This window comes from Euprymna scolopes, chromosome 3 (assembly GCF_053919585.1).
Source record: "Euprymna scolopes isolate OS-2025 chromosome 3, ASM5391958v1, whole genome shotgun sequence".
In the NCBI taxonomy this organism is placed as follows: domain Eukaryota; kingdom Metazoa; phylum Mollusca; class Cephalopoda; order Sepiida; family Sepiolidae; genus Euprymna; species Euprymna scolopes.
Window position 1 is genome coordinate 46,295,653 of NC_136484.1, and position 22,083 is coordinate 46,317,735.

At 35.2% G+C, this 22,083-nt stretch overlaps 1 protein-coding gene across 1 annotated transcript in view; it reads left to right on the forward strand.

The window, feature by feature from the left end:
- The first annotated feature begins 10,960 nt into the window (after window positions 1-10,960).
- The window catches only part of LOC145254689 (uncharacterized), a 123,795-nt gene continuing 112,672 nt past the window's right edge, over window positions 10,961-22,083 (forward strand). Inside the window, exon 1 of the mRNA XM_080113351.1 lies at window positions 10,961-11,276. Coding sequence (XP_079969477.1) covers window positions 11,127-11,276 — 150 coding nt within the window. The 5' untranslated portion in view covers window positions 10,961-11,126. The remainder of the gene's footprint in view (window positions 11,277-22,083) is intronic.

A 22,083-nucleotide genomic window follows, 5' to 3' on the forward strand; every position in this document is an offset into this window, starting at 1 on the left:
TCGGCATTGTTTCCAGTCGCCCTGGACTTCTCCTTGCCACTGGACTCAAGCCATGCCGATCCAGGAGAGGTGTGGCTGGAGATTGCACAACCCTTGCCACGATGCTGCCCCTACAGGTAGTAACCTTTGTCTTTAAAGACTGAACGGAGGCATCATATATATATATATATATATATATATATATATATATATATATATATAATATTTACTATAATAATTATTAAATATCTACAGACACTAGTGTTTCATCTTTTCCGGTATCTTCAGTGCAGGGTGTCACGATTAACACCAATCGATAGATTCAAACCCGACGACAAAAGCCATCTCTGGCTCAATTAGCAAGGACCGTATCCATTCAGCTATCGTTAACCTCGTGAAATAACGTTGAAATTTAAACATTTTATTTTTAAATGTTTTTTACGTCAGAATGATCTAATCATATTACGATGATCTGCTCATAAGAGCTAAATTGACCGACTTAATTCAACTGAAAGTGCTCAATGATAAGAAACGAGTTTCTTAAAGGGGCTGACATAATTATTTACTATAATAATTATTAAACCGTGTGTGTGCATGTATATATATATATATATATATATATATATATAAATATATATATATATAAAAGTGAACGTGTCTGTCTGTGTGTCTGTCTGTGTGTGTGTATCTGTCTGTCTGTGTACATTTCCCTACGCAATAACTCTGTCAAGTTTTAGTCTACAGACTCGAAATTTGATATACAGAGTACTGAGATTTGGGAAAATCTATGTGATCGGTTTTCTGTCAGAAATTTGGCTGTTAAGGAGTCAAAGTTCAACGATTTGACCTTTGAGAACTCTACCAAACTCCTCCAACAATTTGGGGTCTAAACACTTGAAATTTTAGATATAGTTTCCTTGGACATGGATCTAACTTAATAACTTAATTTGAGCCCAAAACAATAAATGTTAAGGTGTCATAATAGGGGTCAAAGTAAAAAAAAATTGACCGTTTTTTGTTTTGTTTTTTTTGCTCAGCATACACCTCCAAACACCCGGACAACGCCGGGCCTAAATGCTAGTATATATATAAAAGTGTAAGTGTCTGTCTGTTTGTCTATTTGTGTACACACAATAACTCTGTCAATTTTAAGTCTACAGACTCGAAATTTGATATACAGAGTAGTGAGATTTGGGAAAATCCTTGTAATCAGTTTTCGGCCAGACATTTGGCTGTTAAGGAGTCAAAGTTCAACGATTTGACCTTTGAGAACTCTACCAAACTCCTCTGACAATTTTGGGGCGAAACATTTGAAATTTTAATTATAGGTTCCTTGGACATGGATCTAACTTAATAACTTGATTTGAGCCCAAAACAATAAATGTTAAGGGGTCATAATAGAGGTCAAAGTTTTTAAAAAATTGACCTCTGCGGTCTCTACCAAATTACTCAGACAATTTCTTGTCTAAACATTTGAAATTTAACATAAAGGGTATTCAGAGATAGGGCAAGCTTGTTTATCGATTTTGGTCGAATATTTGAGATACAAATATATAAATATATCTATGTATGTATGTATGTCTGCCTAAAACTTTTGACAGATTTTTACAAGATCAGTATCATTTTGAAGCTCGACTCTTCAGACAACAAATACCGAAAAATTGGCTAAAAATATTTATTTCTTCACCCTCAACTGGGCATATTTCTACAGGTAGGGGTTGCTTTTTTCACCGATATTTTTGAAAGTCATCCCCTCTTTTCGATTGTCTAGCCTTAATTTAAACTTACATCACATCCGGTTTGGTGGTGGTCGTAACAGCAAAAATGTCACTTTTTTCATATTCTTTTCCTCCTTCGCCGTGCGGGTTCGAGCTTGCCTTCCTACTACCACTCTTTTTTTTATTTTTGCTCAACACACACCTCCATCACCCGGGCAACGCCAGGCACCCATGCTAGTATATATATATACACACACACACGGTTTTTAACTATTAAATTCAGATGAATATATCTCGGCTCAAACAAAAATTTATTGATTCAAATAAGCACCATCAGAATCAACATGCAAAACAAGTATATGTCAATAATGAAAAAATCTTGCATTCTGGTGGCGATGAAGCTGTTGAAAGCGTTTTTCATGTTGCTTAGGTTTTTGAAGCATTTTTCACGCAGAAAGTTGTCGAAATGCTTGAAAAAGTGGTAGTCAGTAGGTGAGAGATCTGGAGTGTATGGTGGATGAGGCCATCGAATTTAATCCCAGAAATTTTTAGTAGAACGTGCAGAATAGTTAACAATTGATTATTTAACCACACACTGCATAATCATCGGCACGCAAGAGAAAAAAAGGTTAAGTTTCATAGGGCAAATCCCATAAACCCTGCACATATAAGGGTCAGTTGTAGGAAGTTTGAAGACCACGTTTGGAACATATACAACTAAAACATTAACTCCGGAACTGTGATGATCATGATTTAGATCAAAAGCTGAAGGTGCGGATTCTCTCATAAGAATCATCTGCAGAAACATAGAGTAACAACCAGCCAAAATATTTCTTTGCATGATGTATACTTGTAGCAACCATGATAACACACAACCACAGCAGCCACAGCAAAACTGTGCGGTTCACTAATTTGAGTCTGTCTTTGGTTTATAAGCTCAGTGCCGATTAATCCAAACATTCCACTTCCTCTTCTGGCTTGCCCAATCACAGGCCATTTCTCATGCAAGCTGAACATGTGACAGAATTAACAAAAAAGGTTTAACACATGGCTACTTATTCTTTCCTAGAAAGGACATAGTACTGACAATAATCTCTTGTGGCTTGAACCAGCTCTCAAACTTCTCTCGTAGGGGATTCAACAGAGTGACCCCTACCCGGGACTTTGAACTTGGGTTTGACTTCAACATGGAGATATATAATACATCATGGCTACCGCTGGATCCTGTCACTGACACACGTGTATAGTTCACATACACAATTCTCCTCAAATAAGACTTTCTAACGGTTTTGTCATTGTCCATATTCATTACTAACACGCTCCTCTTTTACTCAACGTTGTCATAAACACGTGACAAGAGTTAATTAAAAAAGCTTTAACAAATAGCTTCTTACTCTTTCTTTGCTCAGGACACAGTACTGACAACAACTTCACGTGACTTGGACCAACTCTCAAACGTTTTTCTTGAGGCGCAACAGACCCTTCACCCACCCACCCCGGGACCCTTAGCCTTGGGTTTGACTTTGACAAGGAGATATATCTAATACATCATGGCAATTGCTGGGCCCTGACTGTAGCACCTGTGTACGGTACACATCTGCAAAATCTTTTCTCCTTAAACAGAACTTCCTAACTTTTTGTCTTGTGGACTTATACTATTACTGACACGCTTCTCTTTTTCTCTTTTATTCAACAAAAATAACCAATAAAATTGTTTTAAATGTTAGAATGAGTTGCAGGCACGAATTGTGTCAATAGATATTTCACTCAGAAGCTGGTTATGTGAATCATTTGCAGAAACCAAAAATAATAACGAGCCTAAATATTTCCGTGCATGAGGTATAGTTGTAGCAACCTCAATAACAGACAACCAAAGCAGAGGCAGCAATACAGCAAGGACATAGTACTGACAATAATCTCTTGTGGCTGGAACCAACTCTCAAACTTCTCTCTTAGGGGGTGCACTAGTTTGAATCTGTCTTAGGTTTATAAGTTCAGTGCCGATTGGTGAAAGCATTCAACTTCCCTTCTGGCTTGCCCAATCAGAAGGCATTTCTCAATCAGAGCTGAGCACGTGACAGGGGTTATAAAAAAGTTAAACACATGGCTACTTACTCTTTCCTTGGTTAGGACACAATACTGAAAACTATTCCATGCGGCTCGGATCAGCCTCCAAACTTCTCTCTTAGGTTGCAACAGAATCCCTCTCCCCAAGGGTTTTTGGTCTTAGATTCTACTTCAACAAAAAGATATATAATCCATAATGGCTACCGCTCACCATTGATTTCAACACTGATATATGGTACACATACACAAACTCTTTTTTCCTCAAATAGGACTTCCTAACCGTTTTGTCACCGTCCATACTTATTACTAATACTCTTTTCTTTTCCTTTTTTACTCAACAAAGATAATCAATAAAGTTGTTTTAAATGTTAGAATGAGTCTTTGTCGTTCCATTCTGCAGATCTGACATGCTGACACGTGCAAATCAAAAAAGACATATGGTTGAACACAGAAAATTGACAGATGCAAAATTATTTATCATTATCGATTTATTCATTTCAAAAGAAACTTGTGTCAGATCAATCTATTTTAACTGAATGGAATGTGCTCTGATGAACTCATTGCACCTGTACCCCCTCACATACATACCCTTGACAAACCCATCTAGCAGCAAAATACCACTCTTTCAATGTAGAGGTTCCTAAATACCTGTTGGAAATCCAATAACGCCTGCATTTCTTATTATCTCCCTTTGTGTGTAAATATCCCATAATCCTTTGCTTGTGTTCAATAAAATTTCTTCTCTCTATCTGTCCACATGTGTCGTAAAGTTCCTCTTTTGAATTTCTGTTCATTTCTAATCTTTTTCACTGACAATGCAACTCGCAACAGGTTATGAATCTAGAAGAGATAATGGAAACTGCTGGAGCAAATTATTATTCAACAAAGATGAAGCAAAATACGAAATGGGGGAAATTAATTTCTTAAGCCATCTACATATGCTCACTGGTGTTATCAGATTAGGCTGTCTGAAGATATTGGCTTCCCAAGACGAAATGCACTTAACATTGATGCTTTTTGTTTTTCTACTTCCTTTTGCAAAACTTAATTATGTTTTTTTCACCTTTTCCTTCTTCCCATTTCCTCTTTCTCTTTTTATTTTCCTCACTTTCTGACTGGTTTCCTAGCATAAAATGTACCAAACATTAATGTTGTAACCCTTTTCCCTCTCCTATTACAAAAATCATTCATGTTCTGCAGGACAGGGAACAAAAACGATAAAATCCACTATAAAAAAACAAAAGAACAAACACTATAAACTAGCGATTGAAAATACAAAAAGATTGAAGAATAAACACCTTCTACAAAATAACAGGATGCAACATGTATACTTTTTCCAAAATAACTGAATTCAGCATTAAAAGGCTTGATATGCCGTAAAAAAAAACAACTAAACCAAACATATGCTCAGTCTAAAAGACGCCATTTAAGGTGTAAATCTAGTTAGAGGTGGAAATGATAATGAGAGAAATGAAGAAGCTTATGCTGAAATTGTGCAGTTTCTAGATGATAAAAGCCCATCTCTGATAATGAGAGGAGCTGCTGATAATGGAAGAAAGACCTTTGAAAAATTATGCAAACATTATGCAAGAAAAGGAAAGCCAAGGGTTATTTCTATATATACTCAACTAGCATCTCTCAAGAAGAAAGTTGCTGAAAGCACCAGGGACTATATAGCAAGGACAGAAATGCTGAACAAATAATGGACGATGCTTTGGTCATTGTGATAATACTAAAAGGACTACTTAGCCACTTCCATCCTTTTTCTATCTATGTAACTCACAGCAATAAGGAACTAACGTTCTCAGAATTTAAAATCGAACTTCATAGCTTCGAAGAAACGTTAAAACACAAAGACCAGTCGAGTAACTTTCTCTTTTTCATGAACTACTGTGAAAAACCATAATTATGACGGGTGAGACATCCTGTGTTTTACATGTAATGGAAAAGGGCATGTATCCAAAAACCATAGGGTAACTATTGCAAAAGTACCACTCACAATAGAGAGTCCTGTCACTACAAATGAAGGGATACTTTGAAAAAGGTTGCAGATATCGAAGAAAGTAAATTTGCATTTAAAATGGAGCACTAATACATATGAAAGTCAATATCACCCTTGGTCTTACTAGTCAATGTAGGAGCCACGTCCCATATCATTAGAGATGCAAAGAAATGAAAAAACTTTGATGAAACATTCCAGTCAGAAAAACCACTATATGGAATTGACAGATGGTATAGCATTAAAAAGAGAAGCTAAAATATGCTTACTAGACATGGATGGAAATTGCGTCACGGTTAACTTAAAAATAGTGCTACTCATATACTCCTACCCACAAGACATATTTTCCGTAAAAACTGCAAGCAAAAATGGAGGAATGATTATTTTTAAAGAAAATCAAAATGAACTGAAACATAAAACTGGTACAAAATTTAAAATACATAAAAGACTATACAATCTAATGACTGCGGAAGATGAAATTACTGAAGACAGCTGTCATGAATGTCACGATATTCACACATGACATAAAATACTCACCTACTGTAACTACAATGACATAACAAAACTATTTATGTAGTTTGTGGAATGAAAATAATTAAAAAAAAATAAAAGCAACAGAAATTGTGACATCTGCCTTCAAGAAAAATTTTCCTAAAGTAGAAATAAATACCCTGACAAATATGTAACTATTATATTACATTTAGTCTACTCAAATCTACCCAGCACTATAGATCCATCAGATTTAAACGGAAACATATATGCTGTCTCATTCATGAATGATTTCTCCGATGCTGTATTTGTGTACTTCATTAAAAATAAAAGCAACACTACACTCGCTGCCAAAAAAATTAATCGTGGATGTTTCTTACTAGGGCAAAATAAAAATACTGAGATCAAACAATGGTTCAGAGTTCAAGTTAAATGACTTCCAAAAATTACACCAGCGAAACAATATAAAACATGAGACTTCGACATCATACTCGCCTCACCAAAACAGAACTGCCAAGAGGAATTGGTGAACACTATTTGAAATGGCAAGATGCATGATCGTGGAAAGCGGCTTACCCAAAACTTTATGGACTTAAGCTGTTATGACATCTGCAGTTGTATGAAACGGGTGCTTCAACAACCATTTAAAGCAGACTTCCTATTATGGAATAACCGGGAGAAAAAAATGATCTTTCAAAAATGCACACTTTTAGTTCGGTGTGTTATGCCTGCTCTAACACAAATTAATTCTTTTCAATATTTTCTTATATATTTGTTAATAATGTGATTCTATTTATTCTTTTCAATCTTTTCTTATATATTTGTTAATAATGTGATTCTATTTATTCTTTTCAATCTTTTCTTATATATTTGTTAATAATGTGATTCTATTTATTCTTTTCAATCTTGCAATTTTCAAAAATGCTCACTTTTAGTTCGGTGTGTTATGCCTGCTCTAACACAAAAGGGAAACTAGACCCAAAATGCCAGAATGGAAATAATTTGGGGGATATGACAGAAATAGCTCAGCATATCTAGTCTACTACCCCAAAAATAGACAAGTGGACATACATAGACAAGTTAAATTCATCAACAACGCCACTGAACAACTCAAACCTATCCACCAAGTGAAGATGGTGAGGATCTTTCCCAAAGAGATTTGATGAAAAATATAAATTGGAAGAAGACCCTAAATGATCTAGTGTCGATCAACTAACTAATGCCATAGAAGAGGATAGATACACTTGGAGATACTCAAGGTGGGAACACAAACTTCCTAGCTACTTAGAGGACTGTATGACAATGGTTTAGGACGAGAGTGATCACACGCTAATCAACATTGACTACTGTGGCTACAAAACCGCACATAGTGCACTGCATACTTATAAAGAAACTACAACTTTCCCTGTGTCACATCATTGGATCAAAGGAATGGAGGAGGAAATCGATTCTCTAAAGAAAAATAACGTTTATTTGATAACATCTTTACCTAAAGGCAAAACGACAGTGAGTGATAGATGGATATACAAAATTAAAGAAAATTCAGACGGTTCCCCCAAATACAAAGCAAGATTCGTCACAAAGGGCTATAACCAAACCAAAAGAGTAGATTATTCAGAAACTTTCTCTCCAACAGCTGAGATCACATTAGTTCGCAAATGGTTAGCCAGTACGATCTTATTGTGCATCAAATAGATGCGAAAACAACATATCTCCATGCTCCAATCGATCATGAAATTTACATGGAGCAACCAGAGGGATTTGAAGTAAAATGGAAAACAGATGAGAAACTAGTCTGTATGCTAAATAAATTATTATACTGCTTAAAACAATCGGGCAGAAACAGGACCCAGACCTTGCATAACCGCCTCATTAAAAATAACTTTAACCAGAATCAAGTTGATCATTGCATCTATGTATGTCAGAATGATAAAGAAAGGATCATTATCATCTCATGGGTTGATGGTTTAATTATTGACACTGATAACATTAATCTACTAAACATCACCAAGCAGATGCTAATGTCTGAGTTTAAAATGAAAGATCTGAGAAAACTCCACCATTTCCTAGAAAAGTATGTAATAAAAATACTAAAAATGTTTAACATGTCTGACGTTAAACCTAAGACAACACCATGTGAACAAAAGTTGGATTCAACTGATAATAACTCTGATAACATAATCAACTTTAGAAAATATTTTGAAGTCAACGGTGGTTTAATTTACTTGATCTGTACTCGGATCTAAGTTATAATGTCAGAAAATTATCACAACACTTATCTGAACCACATGAACAGCACTGGAAAACGCATGACTAATTCAAGTTAATTGCATACAGTGATGTTGACTGGGCATTGGACCAAGCAGCATCACCAAGCAACAAACAAAGCATGTCTGGGTACTGTTCCAGTTTAACCAAAAATGGCCCAACTATTTTCTGGAAATCCAAAAGACAACCCATGGTTGTGTTCTCCACATACAAAGCTGAATACACGACACTAGCAATGACTACCTAAGAATGGACCCAGATCAAAAATACACCCCCATTAAAATATTTGACAACAATCAAAGTGTTAAAGCGCTTTCTAGCGACTCTGTCCACTAACAAAGGTGCAAACATATAGGCATAAAATACCACTTTATCAGGAACACTTTAAATAACATCAGCATAGAGATAATTTATATATATATATATATATATATATATATATATATATATATATATATATATATATACATATATCCTTACCGGTTCATTACCGTTGGGTCCCGATTTCGAATCTCGCTAGATACAGCCACTCTGATGAGTCGTAGACGACGAAACACGTGTCAGTGGATAATTACATTTTAAAAATAATATATATATACCGCTCCCCATGTGGGGGGTGCCAAATTGGTTAAAAAGGGAAAATTATTCCCAACTTGCATTTAGGTAAAAATGCACTTTCGTAAATAATTGAATTCATTCAAAACATATCGCTAAAACCAAAATAAAACATCTAAGTAAATTGCGATATATCCAGACAGTTAGCGAGATGATCCAGGGGTAGAGTTTAGGCTCATTACCGTTGGGTCCCGATTCGAATCTCGCTAGATACAGCCACTCTGATGAGTCATAGATGACGAAACACGTGTCAGTGGGTAATTACATTTTAAAAATTATATATATATATATATATATATATATATATATATATATATATATATATATATATAAGCTCTACTCTCTATTGCGTATTGAGCTTTTTTAATTCGGTTGGGATTGAATTTTCGATATATAAATACTGTTATTTATATTAGTTTGAAGTTTACCATTGCGTATATCAGGTAAACATTACATCCCTTTGTTTTCATTAATATATATAAATATATATATAGAGAGAGAGATATGCCTGCTGATATTATGAAAACCCCCAACTCGAGCAAAAAGAAGAAAAATTTGAAGGACTTTTATTTTGACTTTTAATAGTTTACCGATATGATGCTTTAACATATTTTTTTTTATAGATATCATAAAATAAAATAAAACACAATAACATTCTAAGAGCAAGTGGGGGATGAGGAAGTCCAATAACTCTTGTCTTTCTTCTCCCTATATTTGTAAATATCCCATAATCCTTTGCTTGTCTTCAATAAAAAATTTTCTCTCTATCCGTCCACATCAGTCGTATATTTCCTCTTTTGAATTTCTGTTTATTCCTAATCTTTTTCACTGACAATGCGATTTCTACTTTAATAGCTTATTCCCTTGGACTGCTAGACTTTGGGATTCCTTCTCTGCTTCTTGACTCTACTAATGCAGAAGAATGTGAACAGGCATCTCACTCATTTCCTTATACAGTCCCTGAAGACATGGTCCCAAATAGTAGCCACTTACGTCCAAGTTGAAACATATGTTATTTGGTATGAACAAGAGTCAGAAAAAAAAAAATCTATAATATAAATCTCACCTGTCTGTTTAAATGTATGTATGTATGTATGTATGTATGTATGTATGTATGTATGTATGTATGTCTAAAACTTTCGACACAGGCGATGGATTTTCACAGGATCGATATCGTTTTGAAGCTCGACCCTTCGGACGACAAATATCGAAAAACTGGCTAAAACTATGAATTCCTTCACCCTCAACTGGGCACTTTTCTACAGGGAGGGGTCGCTTTTTCCGCCGATATTTTTGAAAGTCATTCGCTCTTTTCGATTGACTAGCCTTAATTTAAACCTTTGCGACTTTTGATTTGGCGATGGATGGGGCCCAAGCAAAGACATCATTTTTTTTTTTTTTTTCACGTGCTTTTGCTCCTTCACGGTACGGGTTCGAGCCTGCCTACCTACTACCACTTTTTCTTTCTTTTTTTTTTTTTTTTTTTTTTTTTGCTCAACACACATCTTCAAACACCTGGGCAACGCCGAGCAGTAAATAAAATAATAAAAAAGAAAAAACAACTAGATACGAATTGGTTCAAAATATCTGGGCAATAAGATATGATGGATTATGTCCCTTGATTTCTGTTTTTGGCTTTTAAAAAGCAAAACAAATTTCCGCCGATTAAAAGAAGTCCTTTTATAACTCAACTTTATACTTAAATACAATAAATATCTAATATATATTAAGTATAATTTTTACTCCGGAAAACAATACAAATCATAATTATCACAAAAAAACCAAACAAACAGCAACAAAAAAGATGTTTCTTTAATAATCACCCATCTCCGAAAAATAAAGGGCGATCACTCTGTCAGTGTTAAAACACTTCTGACATTTTTTCCAACCTCATTTCTACTTTCATTGTTTATTAGTTCGTCTGCAAATATCACGCCGAAAATTCACCAGGAAAAAAATTGATTACTATTCCCTTTGGATGTTAAAGGAAAATGGATGAGGATTCTTGGAGTCTTCCGGATTCTGATTACGAAAAGGATCCATCTAAAGAAAACGTGGTTGACTATGACGACGATAGTGTCGACGATTCTTCCGAAACCACGCAACAATCATGCCCGATGATGACGCAATCTTCGTTCTTGGTAAACGCTTTTCTGTCTCTTTGGGCATTTTTATTGTCTTCTATTCACGTTTAGAAATAATTTGAAAAATTAATTCAAATTCTGAAGTTTATTAAAGAAAACATTAAATCTGTTTTTTTTTAGTTTTTAGTTTTTTTTTATTTTGTTTTGACGGGGGAGAATGGAAGGGTGGAAATAGATTTTTCATTTTACTTTCTGTCATGTCGGATTCCAAGCGAAAACTAAAATAAATTATTGCTTATGCATTGCATCTATGTTATAGCGCTATTTTTAAACAGTATTTCCAAGTTAAATTCTATTTTTACGATATATTTGTTTATTAAATTGTTAGGTGAAAGTACAGAACAGTTACAAAACATCATACCCTTCCCATGTTAAGAATGGGTTTCTAAATTTATTATTTCAGCGCGGTCACATAAATGCATAAAGACCAATAATTTTTTAAAGATTAAAATATTCTCTGTAAATTTCATTGTTTATCGTTTTTTTCTTCTTCCTGACGTGTTAACGTAGAGAGAGCGAGCGAGAGAAAGAAAATAAATAAATAAAGACAGAGCGCATAAGTTTTCATAAACTTTTTATTTATTTATTTATTGGGTTTGTATTACTGTACACATAGATTCGAAAAAGTTGTCAAAAAACAAATATATGACAAATAAATGTCATCAAAGGCAAGATAAGTTACTTTTCTACCTAACTGGATATATTTTTCGTGTTTTTATTCAATGTAACATGCTTATTCAGCTCGAAAAGCATACAGTGTTTACCGATATATTGGAAAATTCAAAATGGCGCCCGACACTCTCTTTAACACGGTAAGTTCAGGAAAAAATGTTATAAATAATAAACTGGACAAAATACTGTTAGAAATTCTCTCATTATATGTTACCGTGACATAAGTTGACATATATTCGGTGTTTTTTTAATAGTATTTTGTCTAGTTTATTATTTATAACACCTTTTCCCGAACTTACCATGTTAAAGAGAGTGTCGGGCGCCATTTTGAATTTTCCAATACATCGGTAAACACTGTATCTTTTTCGAGCTGAATAAACATGTTACATTGAATAAAAACAAAAAAAATGTATCCAGTTTGGTAGAAAAGTAACTTATCTTGCCTTTGATAATATTTATTTGTTATATATTTGTTTTTTGACAACTTTTTCGAATCTATGTGTACAGTAATACAAACCCATCCGATGAAATTAATAAGGGGGGGGGATAGGTATCCCCCAAACAATATGAAAAACGGAGCGCATGTTCCCGTGACGTAACTATACGAACTATAGAAAAACAGAAACGACTTCATGATTTTTTTAAACCTTTGTTTATCTTCTTCAAACTGCAATTAATAATTAATCTTTGTTATAATTTTGTTAGGTTTTAAGATTTACACAGTTTAATGATCAATAATATTATAAACATTTGTATATTAAATATGAAATACGGTTTGTAGAGGACTAGGATATATAAATCTTAATCCCGTTACAAAAGAAAATAATGAAACGAATGGAATGAAGGAAACAAAAACTCAATTGCTGGGTAAAATAAACATGTCGTTTATTTTCTGTTGAAAGAATGAATGTTTTAGGTGTAACACGTGTTCATGTTTGCGCGGGTGTAACCATCGTTTGTTGCGGGACTGGTAGTATAGAAGGAAAAAGGAAATGTGTGTTCATCTCACGTTCGGGTCACTATCGTTTGTTCGCGGGTGGGAAGAGAAGTGAGTAATGTAGTGTAGACAAAGAAAAGGATAGAGGGTTGACATCAGTTAAACTGCACGCCATGTTAGCAGTCAGCTACGCGAAGGTATTCTCAAGGGCAAGTTGTATATATAGAGAGAGAAAGGGTGAGAATGTCAATCCAGTTCATGGAGAGAGAAAGCGTATAAAGTGTACGTACGGTCTGTTAGCTTTTTGTCCCACATAGTAGCAAGTGGCGTGAGGCACGCCTGCCGAAAAGGTCACGCTGTCGGTCCGTAGACCGCCCAGCTTGGAAGCTGGCCCGCAAAGAAAGATGCTGCTTATTGCTCTTGCTTTTATAATTGTTTCCGGTGGTCTTTTGCGCATGTGTGGATTTCCTTTGAAAGGGGAAGTGACATTGCCCATGTGTGCATACATGTGTGTACGTTAGCGTGTGTGTGTATATGCGAACGTGAATATATGTACGTGTGTGTACATGCGCGTATGTTTGTGTGTGCGTATATATGACAAGAAATATGGCTTGAGATGTGAACGCGTGTTTGTGTGAGACTAGAAAAGGCTTGCGCAGGTTTTACTAAATGTTCTTTTGGTTACCTACAGGATTCCATATTTTGTTCGGTAAAAAGAGACGAACAAAATATGAGGGGGGGCTACAAAATGCTTAATATTTGTGCAATAATATTTTCAAATTGGTTTTAATCTGCCGATAAAATAGCTGTCAATAGCCATGTTTATGTAAAAACTTAATATTTAAAAAAAAATTTAAACACAATTAATTAAAAATCTATATTGTAATGGAACATTTGGAAATAATGGAATTGTAATCGTTTTAATCTTTTAAAAATTAATGTTTACGAAGTTTCTTTTTCTTGGCATTTCAACTGATTATAGTATATATTAATTCTAAAAAACGCTATTTAAAAAAAACATAATAATATTAAATTTATATCATTTTTTTTAATTGCAACTTCAAGGTAAATTTTTGTTCAATACGTGTATTTAAACTTTAAAAAAAAATATTTGTTACTTATTTGAACTCTTATGTTTCATAATAAATAGAAATTTCAATAGATTTAAATATATTTTGTTCGAATTTCGAAAAAAGAAATATGGGGGGGGGGTTACGCACTAAAAAAATATTTTCCCTCATATATTTTACGGAAACTGCATTTTATATGTAATTTCATTCTAAAATTGATAAGTATCGAAAATTTCACAAAAATCTGACCATTAGTTGATTTTTGCTAGATTTATTAAACACGGGTATGTTTTCACGTTTGGAATGTCTACTACATTATTTTAAAGAGCCAATTATGTAAACACGATTTTCGTCTTGCAATTTCATTATTTTCGTTCGATGAAAATTTTTTTTTTAATTATTACTAGTTTATTTTACCCTTCTTTTAAATGGTACAAAAGTTATACTGATAATATTAATTTATAATAAAGTTATACTGATAATATTAATTTATAATAAAGTTACATCGTTTTACATATAGGGTAGGATAATTCTGTGGTGAATTTTGGCAGTCCCTAGGGGAAACAACTCAAATCGAAGTGTCGAGGTCAAAAGTCAGCCTTAGACTCAATACAATATAATAGTAAAATAGGTAAAAATCATAAATTTTGATTTTCTTAGTTTAAAAATGAAATCTGCGTTCCTGAAACAGAAAAATAAAAACAAACAATGTATTTACAATTACATTGCATTTTATTAATTTACTAGAAGGTCGTCCGGCATTGCCCGGTCGTAAAATACGCTTTATATGATATTTCGATTAATGCAGATTTTTTTTTACATAGGCATCACCACTTATCAAGGCCCAGAGGCCACTCAAGGATAAGGGTTAAAGAATGTACAGTAGCAAAATTGGACAATGTAGTAATCGTTAGTAATGGAAATTCGGTAAATTTGTTAACTTAAGTCGAATATATGCTGATGACACCACACTCTATAACAGGCATGACAGGAAAACAAATGAGCATATATCTAAAGAAATGGCAGAAACACTAGAGGATGACCTCCAATCAGTAGTGGAATGGGGACAAAAATGGTTGGTCATGTTCAATGCCGCCAAGACTAAACTAGTTTCATTCAATAATTACAAGAGACCTTCTCTACCACCTATAGCAATGGCCAACGACTCTTTATCTGAGAGTACGTCTTTCAAGCTCCTTGGCCTAACGTTCACAGGATTGGAACAATTACATCGAGGGCATTGCCAGGGCCGCTGCAAGAAAGGTGGGCTCTCTCTACCATGCTAGAAAACTACTATCACCCGAAAGTATCCTGTACCTCTATAAGGCAACCATTCACCCATGTATGGAGTATTGCTGTCATATTTGGGCTGGTGCATCGGCTACTAGTCTCTCGCTCCTTGATAAGGTTCAAAAGAGTCGCCAATCTGATAGGCCCTAAACTGGCATCTAAGCTTCAGCCTCTGTCCCATCGACGAAACATTGCATCCCTCTGCCTGTTCTACAAGTATTTTAGTGGTGAATGCTCTGATGAACTGCAAGCACTTGTGCCCCCACAACGTGAACACCCTCGACAGACCCGACAAGCTGCAAAATCCCACCCCCACACTGTAGAGATCCCTAGATGTAAAAGATCTTTCTACTCCAGTAGTTTCTTCTCCAGAACCGCTAGACTTTGGAATTCCATTTCAGGTCACTGCTTCCCCAACTGTACTGACATGCAGAAGTTCAAGTGCAACGTGAACCAACATCTTGCTGCCCAAATCCCTACATAGTACCCCAGTAGTTGTTGCCCCTGATAGTAGCCCCCTACACCAAAGTGGCAATGTGCCTTGTTTGGGGTGAAAATGTAATAAAAAAAAAAAATTTTTTTTTTTAAATTTGCTAATTTACAAGTCCTGTATTTAAGATAATAGGACGGGTTTTCATATCTCTACAGTAGTCCCTCAAAGAGAACTCTAAGTAGAATACCATATCCGAGGTTGACTTTTACCAGAGTGATTTTAAAGAATTTTTTTCCAAGAAATTCCCATTTATGGAAGATATTTCCACAGGATTGCTTCTCTGCTGGCTACAACATGGCCGTCTTCTAATCCACTGTCAAGAAATACTCATCATAAAAGTCGGTATAAATAATCAAATTTTGTTCATTTCATTTGATTAATAAAAGAAATGATCAACATCTAACTAGTATATCACTATCAAATTAGCTAACTACTACATGTCAATGAGAAAGATGAACAGCTGATTTATTATTTTCAATCCTCTCATAATATTCTTCATAATTCAATTGACAATCTATCTATTAACCCTTATACTTGAGTGGTTTTAGCCTAGATAAGTAATTGACTTAATGCTAAATAAGTAATATTTGATCAATATTTATACAACTAGTACGTCACTTGGACCCAATATATAGTAAAGATATAAAAAGTTTTTTAAAAAATTACTCGTGCACCACCACCGAGAATCAAAACCAAAACGCTTAGCTTACAATTTATTTTTTCCTTTGATGTTAATACCTAAGCTATGAAGACATGTTGGCTGCAAGGCTGAAAATAAAAGCATGAACCAGTAGCTATTACGTTACGCATACATATTTGTAATGCCATTGTTCGACCTTCACCTGGCAAATTTCATTTTTTTTAATTTTCACACTTTTGTACCGATTTTTCCCGGCTAAAACCCAAATATAAAGTTACGCATGGGTTCGAATACCCTATATATTAAGTTTCATGTCTATAGACAAAAAAACTGGCAGAAGTTTGGTAGGCAAAATTTTTTAAACAAATATATATACGCATACATAAATATATATAGAAAGAAGTTTGTATTTACAATAACCTTTTTACGCAAATATTAATCATGTAGAACATCTGCATGAATATAATTACACGTAATAGTTAACTAAAGATGATCATCCCATGAGGAAACCGAAAAAACAAACAGGGAATTAATTAAAATGATTGTTTAAAAGAATATGCAAATTAGCTAGATCTTTTGCAGATGAATGCAATTCCATGACCCATATATAACAAAGTTGTATTTTCTTTTTAAATCAATAGAATAAAGTTTTGCCTTTTTTCTACTTGACCTTCAGGCCAAGACCATTTTTCTGTTATCAAAGTGTAGTATCTGTTCTGCAGATGCTGCAATCAAATTAACATGTGGGAGCAACCCAACATATCAGACCATTACTCTTGAGCAATAAGTTTTGGTCAATGTAGGAGAAACCCTTCATACCAATTGTCACTATCCAGTCCCCTCTCGGGGGAGCTGGTCCCCCTCCCCTCACTCTTCACATTAAAAAACGGCCTTGTGCCTAATTTTCTCATTGGGGAAGCAAATAAATAACTAAATAAATAGAAAAAAGTGATTTACTATGAATATCAAATACAAAAAAAAAAAAAAAAATTATAGGAGTATGGATTTTGTAAATCGTTACACAGGTTTGTATTACTGTCCACATAGATTCGAAAAAGTTGTCAAAAAACAAATATATAACAAATAAATGTTACCAAAGGTAAGATAAGTTACTTTTCTACATAACTGGATAATTTTCTAGTGTTTTTATTTAATGTAACATGTTTATTCAACTCAAAAAACATAGTGTTTACCAATGTATTGGAAAATTTAAAATGGCGCCCGACTCTCTCTTCGATACGATAAGTTTGGGAAAAGGAGTTAAAAATCAAAAACTATGCATAATACTGTTAGAAACTCGCTCAATATATGTTACCGTGATATAGGCTGACATATATTCGGTGTTTTTAACAGTATTTTGCATATTTTTTTATTTTTAACTCCTTTTCCCAAACTTACCATGTTCAAGAGAGAGTCGGGCGCCATTTAAAATTTTCCAATATACATCGGCAAACACTGTATGTTTTCCGAGCTGAATAAACATGTTACATTAAATAAAAACACTAAAAACATATCCAGTTAGGTAGAAAAGTAACTTACCTTGCCTTTGATAACATTTATTTGTTATATATTTGCTTTTTGACAACTTTTTCGAATCTGTGTGTATAGTAATATAAAGCCCGTTACACTTTATTCATTTATTTTGGTGCTTCTACAGAGTTTGAACAAAACCAAATCGACTTTTTGACAAAAACAAAACAAACAAAAAACAACTGAAACTTGGGTACATGTTAAGATAGTCGACAGATCGATGTTTTTTTTGTTTTTTTTTTAAATGTGTTATTTTATGCAAAAATAACAGCACTTACATTATTATCATATCGAAAATAGTAATATATTCAAATATTACGAAAATACATCAAATAGAAAATTATTTATAGTTAAAAGTAATTTTTACGTAAAAGTGAGGCATTTTCCCTAGATGTGAACACCGAAGATTGCGAGGATCAAGTAAAGAATAGATATCCTGTAGCAGACGACGCCGCCTGGCGGCGACCGGCGCACATGCAATTTTTTTTTTTTTTAATAAGAAAATAAAATAACGTTAATAAGATATCAGTGACCCCCCCCCCCTTCCTTGTACACTGCCATTTCCTTTCCGGACACCTGTTCCGAACCTATGCTCTTGATCCATCATTTCATCAAAATACGAAGATTAGGGGCTCCTACGTCTTACACAACAATTTATCAGTCTGTACAATTGTCTATAAACTGATATCATCAAAAATTAGATAAGCTGTTTTAAATTTCCTCTCTTGACAAAATTGCCAACCGAAATACAAACGGATTTTCCTATACGATAGAGGATAGAACTGAAGCAGTATACTTAATATGTACAATACGTGCGTACTAAACTAAACCACCTCTGCTACCTATATATAATCGCCTATACTGAATCCTCATCAGCTCACAACTTTCTGTATCCCCAGACTCTTAATTTCTCAAATCTTATATCACCAAGACATCCTTCTGAATAGATACAAGAATTCTTCTGAGCAGTTCAACATCCAGTGATCATAGATCTAATCCTCATGAAATTGCTTATACCACTCTGAATATTACCTTAAATTTTCATTCTATCCCTAAGCTAAGTAGAACACCTCATAATACTCTATTCAACTACTTTTAAAATTAGATAAACCCAGTTGCAATATTAGAAGTGCTTCGTCCCTGACCTAGACTACAGACTTGTACAATAAACCATGAAACTATTGTACCTAAAATTCCTCTCAAAACTGCAAAATACTGCTGCTTGTATACTAAGTACCTCCTGTAGATACTTTACCTCCAAGATGACTGCCTTGTCTGTTTTGCATGAAAAACCTTTTTATTTTTTACTTAAATTCTCTTTCTCCTGATCACTAACAAATCAAACTGCTCTATTTCCCAAGTTGCCACTAAACCTAATCCGTTTCACGTAACTTAGAGGGGGCCTTGCTCTCCGCCCTTGACCCTAACAGACTCGTAAATCGATACCCATTAACACCTAAAATTTCCTAGGCATGCTCCTGATTATAACTCCTAACCCATAACCAAGCTTCTAAGTAAGTACTTACTAGCCATAGTCCTATACATAGACTTAAAGTAATCTATAATGAACAGCAACCATTAATATCTCTTTGTTAAGAGATAGTATTGCAATAATTATTACACAAACTAAACCGGTACTCATGGAAATAAAAATTTCCGGATATTAAGAGAAAGGCGAAGTCATTCTCCTTCGTTGTAGTCTAAAGGCCACTTACTCAAATTGTCTAAAATTCCATGCATTCGTATACAATACTACTTATCCATCCATCTATATTTAACTATACTTACAGAATATGCAATAACCTATATCTATCAGGTATAACTGTACTCCATATCAAATGTTCTCTTGTATCTATACTGAGCATATCTTATCTTTCAGTCTTACTAAATATTCGGTTTGGGCACCAAATCAGAATTTCTAATAGCAAGTAAATCATACTCTAACACTTTATCCTAATCCTAAACCTACTAAACCATATCTAACCATACATTCCTAAACCTACTAAACCATATCTAACCATTCATTCCTAAACTTACAAAACTATATCTAACCATACATTAACTCGTCTCTCTCGATCCAATACTGTAGCAAATTTAGCTGCTTCCACTGCATTAATTTTTACCTATACCCTCTCCCAGTAAAAATGGAAATGGAAAGCATAGTAATGTCCTTTTTTAACCATGTTTGAGGAGTGAAAATTTTCTGTAGAAGTTAACCTAAATACTCGATTTTTTCAGGAGATATTAACCTAAATAACCAATAAATATTAACTACCCATGCGGGGTCGCAGAAATACCTGGATTAGGACCCAGGCGCGGGGCGAACCCCCTCGGAGCTGATGGACCCGTAGGTCTTCCCAGGTCATCTGTCTAGGAGAAGGAAAACTCTGAAACTAAACCTAGGGGAGGGAGGCCTCTTCAGTCCTGGACGACAACCTTCCTAGAGCTGGTGACTCAAACAAATCACCGGTTGGCAAACCTAAAACTGCTTAAGGAGGAGATAGACTCTATCTATCGCCCGGCTTTCATACTCCTTCTTTGCCTATTGGCCAGGCGTAGAGATACTATCACAGGGACTCGTCTGAATCACCCAGTGGTTGACCTTGTTTCCTGACTAGGGCAATAAACGCCACTTTTCCCCGCTCCCGCCACATCCCATCCCCCTAAACTGGACACAGTGGGGTGCTTCAGTGCCATATATGTCGGTGCAGTTGAACTGGGCTGGCTTTGCCAAATGGATTGAGGGTACCGGATTGACAGTTCCTGGCTGCTGTTTCCGACTGATAGTATAGGAGCCCTAACTCTTTGGTAGCGCTTAGAGCGGCTGCTCCATCAACAGTTGTAAAATATCGGAATGTTTGTAGTGCCATGTTGCGCATGGAAAGGGACCCTGCACTCATCCCCGGTGGGCTTTCCTGAGGCCACAATCCTGTGGGTGAGGACAGCTGATGGTCTACTTGTATTGTATGTCTGGTATTCTGCACAACTACTTGTCCAGCACCCCCTCACTCACTCACCCTAACTGAAACTTTTAAATAAAATAAAATGAAATGACAGCTCAAGCAAAAGTTACGTTTAAACCAGGACCAAACTCAAAGAAAACCAACCGGCCTCCTCCCTTGAGGCTTGCATTTACTAATATCCACGGGCTTAGAACTAACTTAGATGATGTTGAGTCATTTCTCCTTGTAAACACCCCGGATATCTTAGCATTAAGTGAAACTAACCTTCACTCCTCCATTCCCTCTAACCACTTTAACATGCCTGGTTATCTCCCACTCTACCGTAAGGACTCGGACAGACATATGCATGGACTTGGAGTCTATATTCGTAACACCCTCCCCCTGACTAGAGAAATAAAACTAGAATCAGAGGACCAGGCCTTTATGTGCTTCAGACTAAATATGCAACACAATATTAGCTACTTGTATTTTCTCTACCGCTCTCCCTCAAACCAAGACTGTACCCTAATAAACAAAGTCTCAGACAGCATAGATATAGCACTCTCCCTCGATACTAGCGCACAAATACATGTATTTGGTGACTTCAATGTCCACCACAGTAACTGGCTAGGATTCTCTAATCACACAGACGTAGCTGGTAGTGCAACACATAGCTTCTCTATATCCCATTCCCTATCTCAGTTGGTTACATTTCCGACACGTTTCCCAGATCAGCAAGATCAACATGCCTCACTTCTAGATCTCTTTCTGACAACGGTTCCCAATGACTGTACAACAAATGCCCACAGCCCACTCGGGAATGCTGATCACGCTGTGATAATGGTAGAAATCAGCCTAAATTCTCGCCCTAAAACTGAAGACCCACTACTCAAAACAACGAGGTATTACAAAAAGGCTGATTGGGAAGCCATCAGGGAGCTCATCAGAGATGCCCCATGGCAAAATATCTTTACTCTTCCAGCGGAACAGTGTGCAAATGAGACCACTGAATGGTTCAAAACTGCTATTGAAGCACATGTTCCCACATGGAAATTCTATAGCAAGCCCCATTCTCCCCAATGGTTTACTTCTGCTTGTGCAGCTGCCATTTGTCAAAGGCAGCATGCGTTCCGCAGATTCAACCGACATAAGTCCATCTCAAATAAGCAGAAGTTTATAGAAGCTAGAAATAATTTTAAGAGAGTGATAGAGACAGCTAAGACAGATTAC